The sequence below is a fragment of the Apis laboriosa genome, unplaced genomic scaffold, assembly GCF_014066325.1.
Source record: "Apis laboriosa isolate Shangri-la unplaced genomic scaffold, ASM1406632v1 scaffold9_cov152, whole genome shotgun sequence".
NCBI classification, from domain to species: Eukaryota; Metazoa; Arthropoda; class Insecta; order Hymenoptera; family Apidae; genus Apis; species Apis laboriosa.
The window spans coordinates 4842775-4858606 of record NW_025224966.1 but is presented as its reverse complement, the minus strand read 5'-3'; the positions used below and the strand labels follow the sequence as shown (position 1 = coordinate 4858606).

The window sequence follows — 15832 nt, the reverse complement described above, 5'->3', positions numbered from 1 at the left end:
CCAATTAATCGTTGATGGAATTTTTAAAATGTATATTTCAGTGCATTTTAAATTTTTACCTTAAGACTGTACCCTATGTACTAATACAAAAATTGTCTTGTTATTGTCGAATCATCTTTCATAAAATTATAAAACGTCTTTTATATTTATATACTTTATGTTTATACTGAAGTGAGTTTTTTTAATCTCTTCATGCTAAATATATTTCCTTTTAATATTTTGAAATATATTTAAAAATATTTTACTTGGCAAATGTTTGAAACAATATTTTTGAAGAGATAAAATAGCTTTTACTACTATTAAAAAANATATATATATATATATATATATATATATATATATATATAAATCAAATATCTAATTAAATGAACATTAGAACATTTTTTTATTTAACGTTATATTAATTTATTAATGATATAATTTAAATTTATAAAAAATTAATTCTTTTTTTTTTTTTTGTTTTATACTTTTTACATTTATAGGTGCATGAAAAGATTAATAAAGATCAAATATAAATGATATTACAATCATTAGCACATTCCATGCTGCAAATTCAACAATCTCGTATTCCATATAGCATTTGTACCTTTCATTTAAACTTGCGTTGTGATTAATGTAATTTATTTATTGTATGTGTGTGAAACCTGTTGCGATGTATTCAACAGATATTCATATTCATGAAAAAAATTATTTATGAGGAAACTTTTGAAAAATGTGTCTCTTGAAATTTTATTTAATATTAGAAGGGATTTTTAAAAGGTAGAAAATTAAAAAAAAAAAAAAAAAAAAGAATGGTAGAAAAAAGCCTGTTTAAGTGTACGAATAAATCTTATAAAAGCATAAAAGCACACATATCAGGCGAAATGATATGAAAAATGTATCTCTGACAATACTCTCACGTAATATAGACATTATTGTAAAATTTAAACCGAACTCTTTTTTGAGTCGACCAGAAATTTGTCAACCGTTAATGAATGCTTATTATTTGGGAAATTTTTTAAAATAATCGAAGGATTCTTTGACAAATACAAAGTAGAAAATATTCTACGAAAATCAAATAAATATAAAATCATAAATCTCAAGAATTTAAAACTGTGAAAATAAATCACTATTTTCCAACAATTTCTCTATTATTTTTTTCCAAATAGAAATATATCGAAATATCTTTATTCTTATGAATTCTTCGAATCTTCAAAATTCCCAAATATATATTCTCATTTAAACACGTATCCATACCGAGAAGAAAAAGAGCAATTGCGTGTTGAGAAAGAGAAGAATGAGAATGTGAAAAAGGAGAGTGTCAGTATAAAAAAAAAAAAAAAACATATTAGCTATTGTGAGCTAGATTGATAGGTCATCGGACCTAGAATTAGTCGGATCGTATGACTTGAGTTTAATGGCTCGGTAAGAGACACTACCACACAGTTCCTTGCTTCAACTTATTTCGTTATTTATAAAAGTGAAGGAAAAAAGGGAGTAGCAACCACGAAGACATCGTTAATCATAGTGATTCTACGCGTGATGCTAATTGTTACAATGGATATTGTACGAAGTAAAAGAAAAAAAAAACATGTGATTAACTTTGTAGAAACTCACATAGGACTGACGAACTTTACTTACTATATTATATTATTGTTTTAGTGCCTAACTATTTTTACGCGAATAGAAAGAGAGCAGACGAGTGAATGACCGCGCGAGAGAAAGAGAGAAAGAATGAAACTAAAATGCCGTGTGTGAATTGAGAGACAAGTTTCCGTTTTTTAGCCGCCGTATTTGTGTCTCGAAATGCAAACGCATAAGAAACGAATAATAAATACGAATAAAGTAAGAAAGGAGGCGAAAAGTACGATAAATGCTCAGATACCAATTTTTCCATACTCGCGTGTGTACAGTTGGCGGACTGTAATAGTGTGCCAACTGGAGGCTATTATTTTTATACTTTTAATTAACGACTGTGAAAATGAGAGCGAGAAAGATTGTTGAATAGACTGTGTCGACTTTAGCAGCTTCCTTTTTTTCTCGATGATAATTATCTTTCATTGTCGTTGTATTATATTTGATCACTAGACTTACCATCAGGTTCCCTGGCCATCACGCCACCATGCGGCCACCGATGACTAAGAACGATTGTTTTATTATCGACATACATCCGACACAATTTGTATATGTATATACGTAATTACGGCATCGTGAATTATTTAAAAAAAAGTTAGTTTAAATGTACAGATAAATCTGTGTAACACGATATCTGCGATAATGTGATCCGATTAATAAATACGATATTACATAGCGCAAGTGATTTTCCATTGTCCCCAACAATTGGAAATTATACATTTTGATTGAATGTTTGAAATTGAATATTTTGATTTAAATGATATTTATCCGATAAATTTATCTTTCTATTAGATTGTTCAATGTATTATTATTAATTTGTCAAATTAAAATTTGATACATTTATATATAGAAAATTTTTTAAAGTTAGGTTAGATTTTTTTTTAGTTGCGTTTAAAACTACTGAAATGTTAATTATTTTTATTCAAGGATTTTCATTATCGTTTATCATACTATTTATCAGTATAATTGTCGATATTTTTACAAGAAAATAATTTTAACTAAGTTCAAGTTGTTAAAACATAGTTATCTTATTTTATCGTAGTCATATTTATTCGCTTTTTTATATTTCTGTAAGTTACATAAGTAATGAATAATATAATTCTTCTAGTAATTACGTAAGTAATAATTGTAAATGAATGAAAATTTATAATATTAAATATATTTATATTTTTTATGTCAATTGATAATTTAGTTGCAAGTTTATTCAAATTTATAGTTTATTATAGGTTATTAAATTTTCATTTTTATTGTTGTTATAATTATTGTTTATATTTTTTTTAAATTTAAATCATGAAATTTAAAAATTTAAGCTATAATGAAAATCTTTTTTTTATATCTATGATAATTCTCATTCAATGTTTTCACGATAAGAAAGACTATTGTTTTAAATGATTTATCTTATTCAAATCCTCAGTGCACTATATAAATCTACGAAAATAAAAATAAATTGTTGGCTAATTTAATTTACAAGGAAATCGAAACTTAATTTAGCAGCAGACAAGAATTCCGCAGAAAATTATTTCCTTATCTATTCATCGAAGGACACAGTAATTACATTTCTATGATAAATACTTATCCATTTGAAAATTTAAAAATCAATTTTAATTTAAATGTAATATTTATCGAATATAGGTAATTCATAATATAATAAAAGTCAAAAAAAGAAGGAAGACACTTTGAAAAACGATCATTTTCTGTATATCCAAACAATAATAAAAAATATCGATTCCTTATCAAATAAAGGATCGTAAAGATTTATTTTCTCATTCGAGGATCGCCATTAACACCGATATATGGTATTATCATATTGTAATAAAATAATTTAGAGATTGTGATGGGTCAAATGACAGAACTGAGTTATTGTCCGCCAGTATACGAGGTCGTCGATTGAAATTCAACTGCCTTCGCGTATCATCGTTGGAAGTCCAGGAACGAAACTTCCGGATATTTCATCGAAGAAAAAAGAAGGGGAAGGACCTTGTAAGAGTTCTGTAAGGAACTCATGATATAAGCGACAAGTGAGGTTAACCCAGACTTACTATGGAACGTTCTTTATTTCCCTCTTCGTTTATTTGTCAATGACAGATACACAGAAGTGAAAGGTATGGAAGATCTGAATCAGGAAGAAGAGTACGATCCCATCAAACATCGTGCACCAGAAGCAATGACATCGTAGGAATATATTTTTCATTATTTTTTGTCTCTTTAATAGATATAATATTAATTGATGAAAAATTAATTTTGATATCTTTGTATAGCCATTAAATTGGACCATTCAAAATGATTCAAAGTTCAAAAATTCAATTTTTGTAATTAGTATTTTTTGTAGTATTAGAAAAAAGAATATGAATTTATTATGAGAAATTCTATATTTGAGTGAATGAAAAAATGAAGTTAAATTCTTATAAAAAAATTTGTAGACATCAAATCACGATAATTAATATTAAATTAGTTGTTTGCTTGTTTTTTTTTTTTTTTAATATTTTCTTCTCCATTGAATCCATTAAATTTGATATCTTTTTATATTTAATTTAAAATATTAAATATTTCAGAGATTTCGTTGCGTTGCTGCATCTATTCAAATGTTCTTTGGGCAATGGTATATTTTTTTTGCCATATGGATATAGACGAACTGGTTACATCGTGGCAATATTTTGTGGTTTCTTTGTTGGTACATTGTACATGCACACGATTTATATATTGGTAAGTAAATAACAAAAAAAATGAAAATAGAAGAGTATAATTTATAAATCTTTTTGTTTATTAACTTTCAAGGAATAGTGAATTAAATGCTTGTATATATTAATATTTTTAAATCATTATATAAAAAGAAGAATTAATATTTAAATGAAATAAATTAATGACTAAAGAACAATACTTTGAATCTGTATCTATCTGATTTATAGTATGATTAAACAAATGAATTACATATACTTATTACATAGAATCAATTAAATTTTCCGATATAAATTGTATATAAATATATTGTTATTTACAATCTATAAAGTATGTTAAGTTATTCAATCCAATATTAATTTAATTCAAATCCAATATACATTTTTAATTTTAAACTTCATTATTGATTCAAATAACGTGTAAAAACGTTAAAGTTAAAGTTGTTTTTAGTTCAGAAATATTATAATTCATAATTTTAGTTTTTTATATATCATTTATTTTCCAATTTTCAAAATTATCAATTTTGTAATAAAAACATCATTTGAATAGAATTATAATTTAAAATATTTATTCTATAATTTTGATAGTGATGAGAGATATTAACGCGTTTAAGAAAAAATCTTATTTAAAATTCTTAAAAAATTTTACTTAAATAGATAATCTTTTTTATTACTTAACATTCAAGGTTACTCATTTAATCATTACACGCGAAAAATATTACGCGAATAGGAACAATATTTACCAATTTTACGGAAAATATAGATTGTAGGTAACAACATGTTTATAATGTCGAAAAATTCGTTCATGTTCAAATATTTTGCTTCAGAGGAAAGGCCGTGTCGTATTTACAAAGCTTAGTCCATTGTGGAAATCGCGGCACAATAGCTTAGATACAGGCAATATACGTCTGAAAACGAGTTCTCTGAACGCAGGTGCAATGCTCTCAGATATTGTGCAGGCGCAATCGCGTACCGATGTTGGATTTCGCCAAAACAGCAGAGGCTTCGTTTCTCAGTGGTCCACTGAAGATTCAAAAGTATGGAAGAACGTTCGGCGTTTTGATTAATGTGGTCGTTTGCCTCATACATTTGCAGGGTACCACGATATCCATCCTTTATGCGTCCACTTTGTTCCAGCAAGTGAGCAACGATTTCATTTACGATTTTCATTTAGGCTTCGAAGGCTTAACTCTCGAAAGATTATTTTTCCGTATCATCGACGAATCGATGTCGATTTCAATGATTTTTTTTTTTTCTTAGTTTTATAGCTTTTGATCATCAAATTAGAACCACATTCGGTTAATTTAATTTTTCAATTACGAAGAAGTATCGTTGAAGTTGGCTATCTAATCAATTGATATACTTAGTACTTGATATACTTAGTGTTTAATTTACGACTATCTAAGTTTTTAAAAAATTTAATCTTTAATTAAGCGAGAGATAATTCATGATTGTTATAATTATTTTAATCACTTTAATCATAAGCAGTATTATTAAAGTAAAAATATTTCAAATTATATAGAATTTAAATAATTAATGTAAGTTCTTTAGTTTTTCATATATTTAAATATTTTATGCAGACAGATTTTTATTAAATACAAAATATTAACATATATGTGTTGATTATAATTTCAATATATTAAATTGTTGGAATTTATAAATTCAATATTATACAGTTAATTAGTTAAAAAAAGTTACGATACATCATCTGTTTGATAATAAAGAAAATATTTAAGAAAGGAAATGAATTGGAAAATTTTTAAATAGAATTTCTTGTTTCAATGAATACAACCTTGCTTTTTCATTATTGTTTCTCATTTCTATTGATTCGTCGATGGATATCGAAAAAAAATATTCCTATGATTTCAGTCGTTTCTATTGGTTTACGAAACTTTCACTTTAGAAATCAAAATTGTCATAACTTTTATAACATTACATAAAAACATACTCGAGAATTTTATTAGATTTCTCGCACGTGTAACGAAGATAATAATTAATCAGCGAGTTTCTATAAGTTTTAAACTACAGACGTTTAATTAGTTTACTGACATTCTTTAAAAGACATCTGGAAATTCCATGTGCATCATCTTCCTCGTGCATAATTGAGGAAAAGATGTGAGACAAATCGTAAATTTGTTTCGAGTGTCGAACTGCAGCATGTTTTATTTACTGGCATTTACTAAAACGAGAAAATCATGCATAAAAAAATCTATTTGAAATTTCTAAAATTGTGCACACTCTGAAATGATGTGAGAAATGATGAAAGAGAAGTTTTGCCTTTATGCTATGATTTTAATTTGAATACTCGGATTTCCTACTGCATAATATATCGAATTTCAATAGACTCAACATTTAAATTCGTATTTAATTTCTTTATTTATTATTTGTCCTAAAGAAATTGCATGTCGCTAATTTTAGCATTTAAATCTTATCGCCATGCAAAAGCTTATTTAAGATAAATACTTTACACCTTGAAACTGTTTGTTGAAGTACTGTTACGACTTTGACATAAATTCTTTTCATGTCAAAAACAGCTATGAGACGTATGGTTTCTTTATATCAATTGTATTTACACATATTGCATTCTTTGAATTAATCACTTGAAAAGAAATTGGGTCATTTGAAATGTGTGCTCAAAGAAAAAAAAAAAAAAAAAAAAGAAAAAAAGAACAAAAAGAAAAAGAAAAAACAATACTCCAATATATACTAACTCTATTGCAGAAAAGATGCTATGATAACGATAATAAGATTCGACTTTCTCGTCTTCTTATCCTTGTGTGTAAAAATAAATTTATTGTAAAAGACATAGAAGTTACATATTCACAAAGGTATGAAAAGATTATGTATAGAAGCAAGAAAAACATATGTACTTATCTCAAAGGTAGAATATAATCAGCAATTCGGTAAATTTTAATAGCCATCATTAATTTTTTAGTAGGTCATTTATCATTTTTATTGGATGATCAATTATAAGAAACATATGGTACACGCATGATAACTATTTACACAGAATCTTAGCTGTAACATGCAGGATATGCTACGTAACATCTTTCAATAAATTAATATACAATAATACGAGCTCGTTGTCGATACATACGAATTCAATGGATCTTCACACCGATATGTTTAACACGTTCAATGCGGTAAAAAAAAAATCGAATGGCGGATATTAATTTTCAATGACGCACAAGAATAATTTTCAATACCAATAATACCAATAATATCAATTATAAAATATCGAAAAATATAAATAAATTCGAAATAAATTGTTCACACAAACGACAACATTTCTATTGAACTCGTAAATGCAAAAGAATAATCGGATACATGGATAAGATTTTTTTATTCTTCACATTTTTTTTTTTTTTTAAATTTCATAATGCGTCATAGGAAATCCTTGTGATTATTATTTTTATTCCAATCACTCGCATTGAACGTATTAGATCAGAATTATCTCACACGACGAAATGACGAAATGATCAATCCCATTAATTTCCAGATGATCGAATATTTCTCCGAAGTCGAATTGAATCTTCGATTCTACGTAATTGGAATGTATCCATTTGTCTGTTTATTTGCTTTTCCAAAATTCAAGTATCTGGCGCTATTGACCATGCTCGGTTCCATATTCATACTGACAGGCATTGCCGTCACCTTGAATTATCTCATCGAGGATTTTCCTGATCCGAACAGATTGGAAACTTTCACTCAACTAATCCCAATCCCTACGTACTGCAACTTATTCCTGAACGCTATGCACAACGTGACCGTGACCATGCCGCTCGAGAACAGGATGAGGACTCCGCACAACTTGCCACGAATGTTAATACTCAATGCATCGTTTAATATCTTATTGTACACGACATTCGGATTCCTCGGTTACAACAAATATATGTACGATGTCTACGACACTGTAGTCAAGAATCTACCCGTCGATGTACCGTGAGTTGATATCTTTGTTTTTCATTTTTATGGGTTTTCGATTTCATTTTTTTTTTTTTTTTTATTTTAATTTTAGATATGCGAAGATTAGATCTTTAAATTTTAAATTGATGAAATTTAAGATCAATGTTATTTTAATTCAATCTTTCGTGAAATTTTAATTGCATCAGAAATATTTGAGATGATGTATTTAAATGAAATATTCAAAATATATAATGATGTTAATATATAATGATGTTAATATATAATGATGAAAGATGATAATGAATTTCTCTTAACACGCTGTTGATTAATTACTTTATATATCAAGAACCAAGAACTAGTTGTTTATTGTGCAATTTGTTATTATTATTATTAGTAAAAAGGTTGATTAAATTTTGATATAATTTAATAAACTATCTAATCTCAATGAAACTAATATAATAATGATGTAATAATCTTTATTTATCATTAATTAACTCATAGATAAATTATTGTACTTATTCAAAGACTTTGAGATGTCTAAATGGGATTAAAATAATATAATGAAATATTGTATAATAGATTATTGATTAGTGATTTATAATGATTAATAAGTTTAAAGTTTCAGGATTAAATTCCATTATATTTATCTTTTATTTTTATTTATAAATTGATAGAAATAAAAACAGAAACGATATTTAATTAAATTTTTTTTTAATTTTTTTTATTATTTTAATTAATAGAATATAGAGAATTTAATAATAAGTACAGTTTATAAGTGATATAGCAAAATCTTTATCATTACATTGAAATATTGCAAACAATGTTATCCAGATAAAATTCCTCAATACCGAACATACATTTATTGCTTGTAATATTCCAAACTGATATGTACTATGTATAATATAAATATATATACTTGATGAAAGTACTTATATGTACTAAGATATGTACTAAGATAATTCTTTAATTACGTACTTGATATTTGTGTAAATATATACAATTCTCTCTAAAAAGTTGAATTTTATTTTCTAAGAAGAAAAAGGAGGAAAATCAATTATAACAAAGAATTTGAAAACGCACGTTGTATTTTTTTCAAATAAATTAGGCTCGAAAGAAATCTTTTCAAATTATAATCATAAATCGAATAATCATGATAAAAAACTATATTTAAATTATTTTAATAATCAGATTAATATTAATATTATTATATACACCGAAAAGGAAAAAATTTATTTACTTTTCTAACTGCTTTTCAATCAAATTATCAAAGTAATTTTTATACACAGTATTATCACATAGTGTAAAGATAAATATGTATTATCTATTGTCAATATTATATTATTGAAACGATGCATTTATTTTCACGAAAAAGAATAGAGAAAAATCTAAATTATACAGAAATGGAATTTTATCTATATATCGATATGTTTTCACGTATATCGAAATATCAATGTCCTCTCGAGAATTTGAAGATGTCTATAATTTCTTAACATTACCATGAAAAATCAAAATATTGTATAATCCTTCTAACTTGAGCTTTAATGTCGTCAAACAAACATTGTGCACGTTACGTATTAACGTATTATATAATTACACTACTCGATTAATTATTCATTTTTCATTCATTCCTTCACACCGCTATTGAGATGTCATCGAGATATTTACATTATTTTCCTTAAAAGATCAATATCTTTTCGTAAGCAGTGGCGTATCTAAATTTCTAAAATAATAAGCGGCGTGTGTACGTGAATGAAACACAACATACATAATTCATACACGTTAAGAAAGTGGCACGTAAGAACATGTTTTGAGGATGGAAGTAGCATGCAGATCATTTTATTTGCAACACGGTACTGCATCCTCAAACGGGTGGCGCGTTTAAATCATTGCTACAACCTGTTGAAATCTTCACAGTCGAAGGAATCGATACCAAGGAAATCATTTAAGATCTTGAAACGTAATTTTTTTTTTTTTTTTTAATTTTACGGTCGGATGGCCGTTTATTATAAATTTGATTTCGTTCCACTTTAAAATAATTTTTGTTACAAGATTTATCAATTGTATCGTTAATAAATTGAGTTGAGGAAAAATGTACGATATAAATCTTTTGAGTGATCGAAGAATAATTAGTTGTGCCGTAAATTATTATAAAGAAACATGAGGAGATAAGCGATATCATGTTGATTAATAATATTATCACTTACGATTCGGTATAGTAAATATTAATCTAGACTAAAAGTTTTATCCAATTAAGATTATCGATTTCGTATATCGGCTAAAAAATTCGCAGACTTTGTTTAATGGAAGATAATGGAAAGTGGAATGAAATGAAACATGATTTAGTTTTTTCTTTTTTTTTTTTTTTTGAAGATATAATATTTCGTGCAATTAATCATACCTAAGTTATTGTACATTTTTTAAATTTATTTTCTATTTCGCTTAATACCAATAAAATATATTTATGAAATTATTATATTATATCGAATATAATTTTATCATATTTTATTATATTTAATTGTATTATATTTATAATATCTCATTGGGATATCATTGCATATTGTAATGTGCACATTATATTTTTTAATGAAAATATTTTCATGCAAAAATTCCATCTATGTTCAAATTTTATCTTATCCTAATTAAAACATGAAATATCATGAAATTCACGATTTGATGAAACAATTACGAAATCAAACTTTAAGTACGAAAAAAAAAAAAAAAATCTGATAATGAACTAATCGCCATTTCGCAAAGTAATACGAAAAAATTGCCTACGTAAAATATCTTATCGATATTTCCTTTAATATAATCACGTTATATTCAAAATCATGCACAAATTCTTCATGATCGAATGAGAAATGAAAGGTCAAGTGACTAGACTAGACAAAGATTAATAATACAATAAGAACAGCTGGAGACTTTTGTATTTTTTGATAGAAATTCGGATTACATGATAATGCATTGTTTCCAGTGATTAGATGTCAAATGATGATTTTTCAAATTCGCATCGCAATTGATATGAGTTAAGGAAATTAATTATCGATACATTCTTTTTAGCAGAAGTGTAGAAATTATTAATCGATTAGTGTTTATTCGAAAGAATTTTTTTTTTACTGTAATTTTCCATACAGAGAAGAATAAAATTTTTTCTTGGAATATCGTTGATGTTTTTTTTTGCCGTATATATTTTCCTTCTATATGATTAACATTCCTTTGAAAAAAATTAATAATGAAATAAATTATATGAAAAGGATTTAATGATCATTGAAAATTATCACGATATATGTATACACGTTTATATACTAGGATGACTTTGATGTGTTTCAATTAATTTTTTTTTTTTAAAATGAGTAATATTAACAATCGAATTGATTATCATCTAAACTTTAAACTTTTTTTATCGTTAGAAAAATTTATTTAATAGCATGAAGTTCTAACAAGAAATTCATTTATTCATTTTAGCATCAAATATTAAGAAAAGATAACATTCTTTAATCGTATAAAAATATTTAATTAAAATTTAATAATATCAAGTAAAATTAAATTTTTGTGCGTTATCAATTAAAATTTATTTCTTATCAAGAGAGGTATTAAATTATAGAGATACAATAGAGATACAACTTTTCCAAGAAGAATAAAAATCTTTCAAATTGTTGTTTGAAAATATATGTAATCATCATTAACATTCTTTAATTATTACAATAACAATTTTAATTTCTTTTTCTTATTTCTCATTAATTATTTCATTTTATTTCCATTAAATACTTTTATTTCGTCTTTTAAATTAATGGAAAAATTCGAAAACTATCTTGAAAAATCGCCAATCTCTTAATCATTTAATCTCTTCAATCTTGATAGAAAAAGAAAAGATTGGATCGATTTATTCTTCATCAATTCGTTCAATCTTTTCTGGTATGTAGGCCGTATGCATGTCCTCGAAAATCTTAATATCACTATTTACACGTACTTCGTGATATTTTTTATACTTTCTTATCTATCCTCACTTCGATATTTGTACACACACGTATATATGCACTGAAACATTTTCAATGGTATTTGATAGAAAAGAATTTCTATTTCTATTTTTAATTTTTTCGTAATTTTTTCAAAGATTCAAAGAGATTTATTCCAGAAAAATTTTGCAACATTAACAGTTTTGATAATTGCGTATTGGTATATGGTTATACGAGAAGAGAAATTGAACAATTCCATAGAAAATTTATTTTATTTATTAAAACGTTAGTTATACTAATACTCGTATACTAACATTTGCTTGATCTTTTATTTATTAGCATAAAAATTTATTATCTTTCAAAAAAATTATTATAAATATATATATATATCATCCTGGATATACAACATCATTTATCTTTTATTTATTTCTTTGTGGAAGATTTTGTAAAAGTTATCTTGTAAAACATATTCGAAGAATTTGTTCTTTACGTTGAACATCTGGCATTCAAAGTACATCCATCAATTTTGTTTCGAAAATATGTACATCATATATGACTTCTTGGTTATATTTCAGACTGTTGTTTAATATAATTATTGAAATGATAACTGTTTCTATAAAAACCTGTTAAGTACTAGAAAATAAATGATATTGAAGTATATTATAGTTTCTACTAATTCTATTATAATTATATAAATAATAATTTTTACTATACTGTAGTTTCGATTAATATTATCACTGTTACTTATATTTTGTTCACTTTGATATTTTCTTTGAAATATTTCTTTATTATAAAAATATATTATATATTTCTTTTTATAAAAACATAAATTTATTTTTTAAATATTTCTTATTTTTATAATCGTCACGTTTATGAATCATTCTAAAAAACTGATAATTTCTCGTTAACGATGAAATAGCAACATTAATTATAACTTTAATTATAACTTCTTCTTTTTTTTATATATATATATATATTCAAGGTTTAAGCGTTTAAACATACTCGAATGTATCTTATCTATTGCGACTTTATCTATGCAAAATACAACTCTTTAAACTAAAATAAAATATTCCAACATTTTGTACATACATCAATTCCACATTTAACAAATTTATGTCTGTGTTTAATATTTTGAATTTAAAAAAATTAAATTACACTCGATATATATAAATCATCATATTTTGTAAATAAAATTTATTTTTTTATTATTCCAGACTCACGCAAACAGTGAAAATAACCATTGCCCTGGCTGCTACGTTCTCGTTTGGAATAGCTTATTTTGTACCAGTCTCGATAATATTGCCCAAGATCCAAAAAAGATTTGGCAAAATAACTGAACATTATGATGAAAATATCTTCCGTATAATTGGAGCAACAGTAACAAGTAAGCATAATTAATTAATTACAAATTACAACGCGTTTCTTTTTTTTTTTTTTTATTTTAATTCCCTCTTAAAGAATCGAATTTTACATGTATGATCGAAAATTAATACACTGTATGGTCGTCAAATTAAAAAGAAACAATTTCCAAAAAAACAAAAAAAAGAAAAGAAAAAAGAAAAAAAAATATAATTTCACAATAATAGCAAAAAAATCGATCATACATTATTAAAATTATCAGATTTATTTTTGTTATATATATTCGCAGCAATATTGGCAATTACAATTCCGCAAATGTTGCCTCTACTAGGATTTCTTGCAGCGTTAAGCATGAGCACGATTATAGTATTGATCCCTATAGTGATAGAAACAGCGACGAAATGGGAGACTGCCACTCGATTTCTTCTCGCAAAAAACATTGTTATTTTTATAATATGGATGGTGTTATTCGTAAGTATTGAAACTTCATAATTCTCATGTTCCGCGTACTTCACGAATTTTTTGTTGATCGTTCGAATTTTTGTGTAATCTACATGATATTACAATATCGTAGAAAATCGTGTATCGAGATTAATTAATCAATTAACATTTGCAAGTAACGATATTTATAATATATGTATATTTATAAACTTAATAGTTATGTTATGCTCGATATCGAACACCATTATTAGAATTTAATGTAATTAACATAACATAATTATTATTTATTATGCAATATTGCTTTTTTTTATCTGATAATTTAAATTAGTTTTTTTTTTCATAGTCAAACAATGGAATATCTTTTTCAATGAAAATCAAAAGTAACGAGGTTTGAGTTCAAAGATTTAAATGCCATTATTTAAATTTTTATAAGGTGTATGAGAACTTTGAGAAGTGCAATTACATGAGAAATCAAAAAATGACATTTCATCTAAGACATTTTGCATTTTCTCGATTTCGTCATACGATAATTAGTATTAGCTATTTTATGTTATTTCCAAAGTTAATCCAAAATAACAATCTAGTCATGGTCTCGAGTGTAATGAAACGACGAGGGAATGTAAATTATTTCGAAACTAAAAAAAAAACTTGCAAAGAAGAAAAACTTCAACTACTTATTTATTTAGCTGTGAAAAATAAAATGCCAAAAGTTTGATCTGCAATTTAATCCGCACGCCAGAAGTCTAATGAATGTTTAAGCAATGGAAAATTATTCTGAAATCGTGTTCGCTGGAACATTGATTTCCTGTGTTTTTCTGTATCCAGATAATGTTCCAGTCGAGTGGATTGGAAATTTGTATAAATCGTCGATATAAAATAATATGGACGAAAAATTTTTCGGGTCGATTTCGATTATTTCCTTTAATTTGTATTTTATAGAGTTTTGGAATAATCGAGAGTGCAGTAAGGATTATCAAAGAATACAAATGAATACGATACGAGAAAGAAAAGATGCTGATTATCGAAGTTGATTAATAAAAATGGCACTAATTTTCTTTGCTGCATCTGTGAAGGGACTCAAAGAAAATGCAAAACCGATTTGCAAGCCGATAAATTATTTTGCAACACAAAAGTGTACAATCTTACGGTACAATTTAACTGCAAATTTCATTCGTTGTTGTTTTATTGATTTAATCCTTTGTTTATTATTTAATCTAAATATAAAATACAGAGGAAAGTTAGAAAATACTTGAAGCAAGAATAATATAACAAACAATGATACAAAGATAAATAAGATATTGTTTCAATTGTTATGTGTAAATATATATTTGTAAAAATATAATATTGATATTTATTGATATTTTTTTTTTTTATTTATGAATGTGAGTTGATACTTACGCTTAGCTACTTACATCAAGTTAATTACATCATCGTGAGGAAAAGATCTGTAGATCATGGAAAAATAATAAATCGAAATGCTTGGAGCCCACGCGGTTTTTATTGAGTCATGAATAATTTAATATTCATAGCATAGATTTGAATATTTACGCGAGCAATTATACGAATGCATTTGTGCTAATCGTTTTTATTGAAACGATCTTCGCGTATAAAAACCGCGTATGTATTTTTCAATTTTGTCTATTAACACTTTCTTATAAGAAAAAAAAAAAAAAAAAAATTATATTTGGCTCTAAATTCCTTTATATTTTTTTTAGAACGTAAAAAATAAACATCGTCTCGCATTGTTTTTTTTTCTCGAATGTCAAAAAAATTCATAATTTCGATATTCTTCTTATACTTTTTTTTTTTTTTACATTAAAATAAACAACGAAATTTTAATATAAATAAATTGTAGATGTGCAAAGAAGCGTTAACTTAAATTCT

General features: G+C 25.6%; 1 protein-coding gene across 7 annotated transcripts; it reads left to right on the top strand.

Moving 5' to 3' along the window:
* Nucleotides 1-1181: 1181 nt before the first annotated feature.
* Nucleotides 1182-15642, top strand: LOC122719895 (proton-coupled amino acid transporter-like protein pathetic). 7 transcript variants are annotated; one of them, XM_043946141.1, is made up of 11 exons: nucleotides 2551-2729; nucleotides 3029-3161; nucleotides 3247-3410; nucleotides 3486-3632; nucleotides 3700-3786; nucleotides 4167-4317; nucleotides 5223-5429; nucleotides 7789-8231; nucleotides 13363-13532; nucleotides 13797-13978; nucleotides 14292-15642. In XM_043946141.1, exons 5-11 carry the CDS (start codon nucleotides 3719-3721, stop codon nucleotides 14340-14342), a joined length of 1272 nt encoding a protein of 423 aa, XP_043802076.1. In that variant the 5' UTR covers nucleotides 2551-2729; nucleotides 3029-3161; nucleotides 3247-3410; nucleotides 3486-3632; nucleotides 3700-3718; the 3' UTR covers nucleotides 14343-15642. The 7 variants fall into 7 exon arrangements, with proteins under 7 accessions (XP_043802074.1, XP_043802076.1, XP_043802080.1 ...); XM_043946139.1 differs by lacking the exon at nucleotides 2551-2729 and adding an exon at nucleotides 1182-2482 and having other exon boundaries at nucleotides 3486-3786; XM_043946145.1 differs by having other exon boundaries at nucleotides 3486-3716.
* Nucleotides 15643-15832: the final 190 nt, after the last annotated feature.

Coding starts and splice junctions, on each gene's coding strand:
- LOC122719895 (XM_043946139.1), top strand. CDS start 3,719: ATGGAAGATCTGAATCAGGAAGAAGAGTACGATCCCATCAAACATCGT. Junction 4,318..5,222: donor TGCACACGATTTATATATTG/GTAAGTAAATAA, acceptor CTCTGAACGCAG/GTGCAATGCTCTCAGATATT. Junction 13,979..14,291: donor TAATATGGATGGTGTTATTC/GTAAGTATTGAA, acceptor TTTTTTTCATAG/TCAAACAATGGAATATCTTT.